We start from the raw sequence: 8,353 nt of genomic DNA on the forward strand, positions 1-8,353 counted from the left end.
TATGCTTGAATGTTCCTAGAGCTAACATAATGAACATCTGTCTTCCTACATTTCCAAGTCTTCACAGTAACAGTCCAGCTGGTTCCCGACCACATGCATCATCAGGAGCAGTCAAAGCAGTGTGCAAAGTCTTGGTACTAGTGCTCTGTAGTAATCATTTTTCCGTTATTTTGATAAATGTTTGACCCCAACATCCAAATTTTGGGTAATAGTTTCATGGTTTTTATTCTCTGCCTCAGTGCTACTTTATGAGCAGTAACAGCTTTCTTATTCTTTTGAGAATATTGTTTTGCTGGATCCCTTCCCTTGGCCACTGTGTGGTTATCATCCCCCAGTATTTATCTTGTATATTGCATAACCTTCTCTTCAAAGAAGGTGGTGTTCAGAAACTTGCACTGTCTCACACTGCCATGGTAGGTTGGCCAAAGATCTAAGGTTTGTTACCTTAAGATGTCTGTGCCAAAACTGTCAGCTGTTGACCATTTTATACATATCCCACATTAACCTTCTACTTCCCCCAATTGTTGGACATTCTCTCTAGACACAGAGAATCCATTGCTGTTGTAGCATTTGTAGCACCTTTCTACTGTCAGTGTTTTCCAAAGCTAGGAAAACAGTCTAGGACAACAGTCTATTTCTAGCCAGGATGGTTCCTAGCCATTGCATTTGCAGCCACTTCTGAGCCATTCTGATTCCTGTGGCTGTGATAGGTACTTCTAAAAAACTTTTACACCAAGGGCCATGCACAGAGAGGACTTAGACCCCCCTGCTCAGATGTAGCCGATAGGCAGCTCAGTCTCCATGTGGGTTCCCGAGTAAGGGGAGCAGGGCCTGCCTCTATTATGAACTCAGTTCCCTGCTCTTTGATCACTTTCCTCTGGCGATGCGGCCTTGCTAGGCAACAAAATAAGAGGATCCAGACAGTCCTTATGAGACTTAGGAGCAGATGGCAGGGGAGAGCTCCCCTTTCAATGCACTAGGGGAAGGAGATAGGAGGGAAGAAGGCAGGAGGTTAGGACTTGGAGGAGTTGAAGGAGGGGGCTACAATCAGGATATAAAATGAATAAATTGTAAAAAATAAATCTTAAAAAGAGGAAAAAAAAACTCTTAAGCAGAAAATATAATAAATGTAAGGATATGACAGGTGTTATACCTTGACTGGGACACATGGATCAAAGTTCAGCTAGAGCCATTGAGTTTGTTGTTTATTTGGCTTCCTTAATATGATAGCTGAGAACCTGGGGCCTCCTGTGGTGAATACTCAGTAAACAAAGAAGCTGCTTACCTGTCTATGGCTTAATGTTAGAAGTCAACAGAAAGGAACATAGACTCAGATACCCCAGAACAGAACTTATAGCCATATGCTAAAAAGAGCTACCTCTGCCCTGCATAGTGACACACAGTATTAATCCCAGCACTTGGGAGACAGAGGCAGGTGGATCTCTTGAGTGCAAGGTCAGGCCGGTCTACAAAGCAAGTTCCAGGCCAGACGAGGCTACACACAGAGAAACCCTTTCTCAAAAACAAAAAAGAGCAACCTTCATTGGAATTAAGATAAATGAATAGAGCAATGGGGCAGACTAGAGAATTCAGAAACAAATCTGTAGTTTCTCTGTTACTGTGTTGTGATAGAGTGTTAATCTTAATGGCTATGTGTATTTAACTCAGGGGAAAGGGATTTGCTAAAGCTAACATTGCCTAACCTTTGGAGGAATTACAATGCACGCCCTGTACATCACAAACCCATGGTTAATTAACTGTAGTTAACCATAAGAGTTTGTTTGGGAAAATAATAGATTATTAAGTTTGGCTCCATACATTTTTTACATTATCTCAGTAACCATGACTAAGTCGCTTTAATCAAAGACTACTCTGAAAACGTACAAGTATGCTTGAATCTGAAAGAGTATATTAGGACCCAAGAATGTATATTTATCAGCTATCCAAAGTTTCATGACTTGCATGCATTATATTTTTTATTCTTTTTAAATCCTAGGCAAAGCTGTTTTCTTGGCAAGAGATAAACACCACTTAGCTGACCTAAGCCATCTTATTCGGCATGAAGCTCCGTATTTGTTCCAGAAATACATTAAAGAGTCTCATGGAAGGGACGTACGAGTCATTGTTGTGGGAGGCCGTGTAGTTGGCACCATGTTGCGTTGTTCGACAGATGGAAGGATGCAAAGCAACTGTTCCCTAGGTAAAGATGGTGTAGCACCTTTCTGTTGGTGTATAAATTGATTGTGCTTTCCACATGGAAATTGTAGTCCTGCCATCATTGTTAGTGAGTTAGGTTTCACTGATCATGAATTTCCTTTCTTTTTTGTGATAACTTAAAATTTTCCATTTCTGGTCGAGCTTCTCATGTTTGTATATATTATGTGTTTAGCATATTCCTCATGCCTAGCCACACTTGCTTTTCTTGTCTCTCTCTTCCACTGATCCCCTTGTTACCTTAAAAGTAAAAAGTGCTTTTAACTTAAGCGGGCCTTGCCACATCTAGTGCTAGGATTAAAGGCTTGTGATCCATCCTACGCTTGGCTACCATTCCTGCTGTTAACTTGTATTTTAGTAAGCTGTTTAATCTACCAGTTTCAGAAATTGTCTGTGTACCATGTGGGTTCTGGGAATCAAATTTATGTCCTAAGCAACCAGTGCTGCCAGCCACTGAGCCATCTCTCCAGTGCCCCTCTGAATTTCACTCTTTTGTTACCCTCTCTTCTCCATCTATTTCCTTCTGGAAGATTTTTTTTTTTCTCATTCAATTTCTCAGATTTTTACAAAAGATGTATTTATTTATTTATTTATATATTATTATAAATTACATATCCATATATACTATGTATTATAATATTATATTATAATATTAGTATATTATATATTTATTAGTATTTTGTCTGCATTCCAGAAGAGGGTACCAGATCTCATTATAGATGGTTGTGAGCCACCATGTGGTTCCTGGGAATTGAGCAGCCAGTGCTCTCAACCTCTGAGCCATTTCTCCAGCCCCTTCAAATTTCCTTTTTGTTTTCTTTTTTTAATTTTAAGTTTCTTTCTTTGTATCTTTGTCTGTGCTTTAATCCAAGCACTATGGGAGGCAGAGGCAGGCAGATCTCTGTGAGTTCAAGGGCAGCCTGGTCTGCAAAGTGAGTCCAGGATAGCCAAGACTCCACAGAGACACCCTGTCTTGAAAGAAAAAGAAGAAGAAGAAGAAGAAGAAGAAGAAGAAGAAGAAGAAGAAGAAAACATATATTTGGTTTTATTAATTTTACTTTTGTTGTTGTTTTGGTTTTTCTTGTTCTGTTCTGAGACATGGTCTTGATGGATATCCCAGGCTGTCCTTGAATTAATTGTGTAGCCTGGGCTAATCTTGAGCTCTCTCTCCTCCTGCCTCAGTCTCTTGACTGCCTTTTCCCCATACCCTGCTCCTCCGAGTTAAGTTTCACAAATGGTTTTGTCCCTATATTTATGTTTGTATTAAATTTTTCTGAGACAGAGTCACACTGTATAACCGTTGCTGGCCTGGAACTCACTCTGTAGGCAAGGGTGACCTCAGACTCCCAGACTCACTGGGTTTCTCCACTTTTTATATAATATATAAAATCAGGTGCTCTAATTATTTTTATGTAAATGTTTTTAACATAAACTCCATATCTTCGGATTCAAGTGATTCAACTGAGAACTTAAAATACAAAAACAACAACAAAAAGTTTCTTAGTTGGTGAGTAGAGCTCAGTGAGTGTGTTGCTTCTTAAAAAGCAAATACTATGCTAAATCACCCAAATCAAGTAATAGTCAGTTTCTACTTTAGCCTCCTGGGATCCTCATCCTTTCCCTGGCACACTGAGAGTGTTGTTTGGGTTGAGTTTGTGAACTGGAAGGTTGAGCCTGCAATGGTTACACCTGCATCGAACGTAATATTATCATTGTTCCTAAGCAATAACATTTTAACAACTCTTCGGTGTTTCCATTGTATCCGGTATTATACTCTGGGCCTGATTTAAAGTATGCAACAGGCTGTAAGTACTGCAGACCCTGTTAAGGGCTTGTGACCTGTGGGTTTTGTTGTCTTTGGTGGGGATGGAAGATTCTGCAAGCCTTCCCTTGTGATACCAAGGGACCCTATTTAGTCCATGTTGTCATAAGCAAGATAGACTTTCATGAAGGTTTAATGTCTTCCTAAGACTTTTCTCACTCTTCTTCTTTGATCTATGTTCTGGAAGATTAAGAAGTTTTAATTTAAGCCAGTGGTGGTAGTGCATGCCCATCGTGCCAGCACTCGGGAGGCTGAGGCAAAGGGTCTTGAGTGTTGGGACAGTTTGGCCTACATAATTATGATCTAGTCTTAATAGGACAAAACAAAAACCAATTTTACATTAGAATTGTATTACTTCTACTCCAAAAGTTGGTAACTCTCTGCCTCTTCTCTTAATTTGCCAGGTGGTGTGGGGATGATGTGCTCATTGAGTGAACAAGGGAAGCAGCTAGCAATCCAGGTGTCTAACATCCTGGGGATGGATGTGTGTGGCATTGACCTGTTGATGAAAGATGACGGCTCCTTCTGTGTCTGCGAGGCAAATGCAAATGTAGGTTTCATCGCCTTTGATAAGGCTTGTAATCTAGATGTAGCTGGTATCATAGCAGACTATGCTGCCTCCCTTCTGCCCGCTGGCCGGCTCACCCGGCGCATGTCCCTGCTCTCTGTGGTGTCCACGGCCAGTGAGACTAGTGAGCCGGAGCTTGGTCCCCCTGCCAGCGCTGCTGTCGACAACATGAGCGCAAGTTCCAGCTCTGTCGATAGCGACCCTGAAAGCACCACCGAGCGAGAGCTGCTCCCCAAGCTCCCAGGGGGCCTATTCAACATGAACCAGCTGCTAGCCAATGAAATCAAACTCCTGGTGGAGTGACTCCACCGGTAAATAATTAACCAACAAAATCCTTGTAAAACTGTCTCCCTGAACCCCATCCCCTTCCCCTTTAACCAACTTGCAATGCTGTTCATGGAAAATGCTCAGGAGGTTGAGAGAAAGGTATAGTAAGATTGGTTAGAAGAAGGGAAAATAGATGAGACCTCTGGTAGTAATACTTAACTGACTCATTTACAGGTTCTACAGAGAGGACTAATAGGTGATACACGGAGAAATGGCAGGCTCTCGTGTTACCTTTTCATTTACTAAAATGCAGCTCTTAGGCCATGAGGAACATGGAAGATTTTTTTCTCCCCATGGTCTCTTGCTTTCATTTTTACATACATAGGATGGTTTTGATCCAAGTACTTGATAGCATGACTTCACAGTTTCATGTTTTATAAAGAGGAAAACATCTGCTTAAAATACAGAAATGTTTTAGTGATCTGAAAATTCTGCCGTTTCTCTCAGCTAGCATTTAGTGCATAGTTGTTTATGAACTCTAAGGGGCTCTGACTGGGATTTCTTATTTTCAAGTTGTTCGTCTTCTGTTTTTTTTCCCCTTAGTTTGGGTGGGAGGGTAATGTGACTATAATCCAATAAAGATTTTTAATAACAAAATTGGCATGTTTGCATGATGAAAGGGAAGTGAACAGTATTGCAATGTCTGGTATACAAAGTAACATTTACTCAATGTAGATAAAGTTACACTAGTTGAAGTTTGTGCATTGACTTGTATTTGTTAGTGTTTTAGTCTTTTTTGAAAGATACATGCTCTGTTAATGTTGCATTTTTAATACATGCTGGTAACATCCCTTGCTCTATGACTGCATCTTTAACAATGGCCAAAGTAAACAAAATGCTACTTTTTTGGTTAACAAGACACCTACTCAAAATATACACATTTAAAAGTCTCCCTGCACCCTTCCCCTTTTTCCCTTTTGATGAATTAGACATTTAAAGGTTACGGACAGGGACATATCAGGGAGGCAAGTCAGCGTTGTTAGGTATAAAGCTGAAATGATTTCTTAATGCTAATTTTTATTTGCATTTTTCACATTTTAGAAAGGAGTATATGTGTTGCATGCAAGTGTACATGTTTTATTCTTTGTTTACACCAGACAAAAAGAATAGATTCTAGAGAATGGCATGATGAGAAACAGTTTTTTACTTAAGACAGAACAAAACAAAACAGATGAATTGCCTTAGACTCTGATAGTTTAGAGCTACTCCCCTAGAGACAATAGGAAAGTAGATGTTTCTTAGGCTTTTTTGTGTGTATGTATGTTGTTTGTTTTTGTAGACTGTTTGGTGTATGATTTATTCAAGGCTACATGCTTTTATTTAATGTTATGGCTGTGCATTTTCTTTTTTACATTTTAAGTTCTGGAGGGAGGTGGACTAGATGTTCTAATTTGGGGATTTTTTAACATATTGAGTCTCATAGCCCTACTCCTAAGCCTTCAGTACTGACACTCTATTCCTTTTCTGAATTAATGAAAGCCCCCAAACTGCATATCATATGAGCCTTTAATACAAGGAAAAATCTATTCCAGTGATGAGTCTGGAAGATGTGTTAAGAAATGGAGATGCTTCAGGGGTCAGCATAATTTTTAAACAGCAAGTTTCATCTCCCTACAAATCTCTGCAGCGTTTTTCCCAAGCTTTTCTTGCCTCTCCAGCACTGTTTTCCTTCAGATGGACCTTAACGTAATTTCTTGGACTCTACTTAGAGACTTCAAGGTGGTAATAAAACATCAGCATTATTCAGCTCTGATGGAGGTTTGATCATGCTTAATGTATAGTTCTGCCCCATTTTAAAAAGGAATGTAATAAAACTTGGTTTCTCCACATAGAATTAAATAATATTAAAAGTATGGAGTGAAAGGTTTTGTTGACAAATAGAATAGTACCTATAATCTGTGAACTCTCATTTCACCTCAGAAAAAAGGCACATAAGGAGTTTCTAATTTATCTTTAGGGTACCCTATTTCATCTGCCCGTTTTGATTTGCACAGGGTTATTGGGAATCATGCATACCTCTGATTCATTAATAGAATAAAAGTACTTGGTACTTTGCTGAATGATCACATTTTGGAGAGTGCATACTATTTGGTATAGACAAATAAATGAACAGTTGTGTAATCAGATCCTAAGACCATCTGGTTGCCACATACATTATGATATACATGTATGTAAGTTCATGCACTTAAAAACAAATAGAACATCTTCATTGGATGAAAAGTTTATTTTTTATGATGGGATAAAGAAACAGGACAATTACAGCCAGCCAGTTTTCTAAAGCAAGCACTATTATGAAAGTTTTCACTGGCCATTTCATTCCTGTTGCTGCGGCCACTGTGCATGCGCAGTGCTGGAACGTAGCTCTTCCCCAGCCGCCTTCTGGGTGCTGCACTCACACCTTAGACTGCAAACAGTAGAACTGATCGTCTTGAATCTTCTCAAATTAAGGTAAAGAATGAGAATAAACCATTCTGGAAGAACTCAAAGGAAACAAGGGATAGTTGCCCTTTTCAGAATTGTTTTCGTAACTTTTGTATAGTCCTCATCACTACTATGAGAAAATGTATAAAATTTGTGTAATCATGACAAATCTGAATTACTGTAAATTTTTTGTATACTGTTAAGATTGTAATTGTTAATTGTATTTTAATGATTCTGGTGTTTTTATGTTACCTATGATGATAATTGGACTCTTATATAGATCTATGCATATGAACTATGCCACTTAAACTTTCTAATAAGTATTTTTCTTTTGATACGTATAATTGGTCATTTCTGCTGGCTTTTCTCCAATGAACTTTGAAATCTTTATGCTATCAATAAGAAACTACCCTGGAACATTAGAAACAATCCAACAAGAGACTTGCTTTCATCAAGCACTTTGTCAGACTTTAAGCAAAAGCACTGAAGGCTGTGGAAAAGGTCACTGACTGTCAATCATCTCTTCTTTTTCTCAAGAAGGAAAACAATGGAAAAACAAATGCTCTTCATTCAGTGAACCCCCAGTTTGGGTTTGGGGGGTTGTTAGAGACATTGTGAAATCAAATCTTGTGTTATATTTTTCTCTTGGTTCGCTGTTTTTGAGAAGGTTTATGGGCTATTTGGCTGGTGAGACACGATCCCCTCCTAAGAAAATGTAGGTGCTCAGACAGGTAACCTCTGCTGCTGTTTGTTTGTCTGTTTGTTCGGTTTTATTTACATTTTACTTTTGTTGTGCTAGGATTTTAAAAAATGTAATATATTGCAGGATTCATAACCAGGTTCACTGCTTTCTTTTGTTTCATAAAGAAAAAAGAAAAACTTTTGCTTAATATAATGTAGGCACCTTGAATTGGAATGTTTTAGCAATGGACAGAGTCTGCTGTTGGAATCACCTAGTCTTCCAGATTAGATTTGAAATGTTTTCATTTTGTTTTGGGGTT

The 8,353-nt window shown here is 38.9% G+C and overlaps 1 protein-coding gene across 1 annotated transcript in view; it reads left to right on the plus strand.

Moving 5' to 3' along the window:
• Nucleotides 1-7,517, plus strand: part of Rimklb (ribosomal modification protein rimK like family member B) — a 35,515-nt gene extending 27,998 nt beyond the window's left edge. Inside the window, exons 5-6 of the mRNA XM_055607964.1 lie at nt 1,997-2,200; nt 4,441-7,517. Coding sequence (XP_055463939.1) covers nt 1,997-2,200; nt 4,441-4,907 — 671 coding nt within the window. The 3' untranslated portion in view covers nt 4,908-7,517. The remainder of the gene's footprint in view (nt 1-1,996; nt 2,201-4,440) is intronic.
• Nucleotides 7,518-8,353: the final 836 nt, after the last annotated feature.

This window comes from Psammomys obesus, unplaced genomic scaffold, assembly GCF_907164565.1.
Source record: "Psammomys obesus unplaced genomic scaffold, mPsaObe1.curated_primary_1811, whole genome shotgun sequence".
Classification (NCBI taxonomy): Eukaryota; Metazoa; Chordata; class Mammalia; order Rodentia; family Muridae; genus Psammomys; species Psammomys obesus.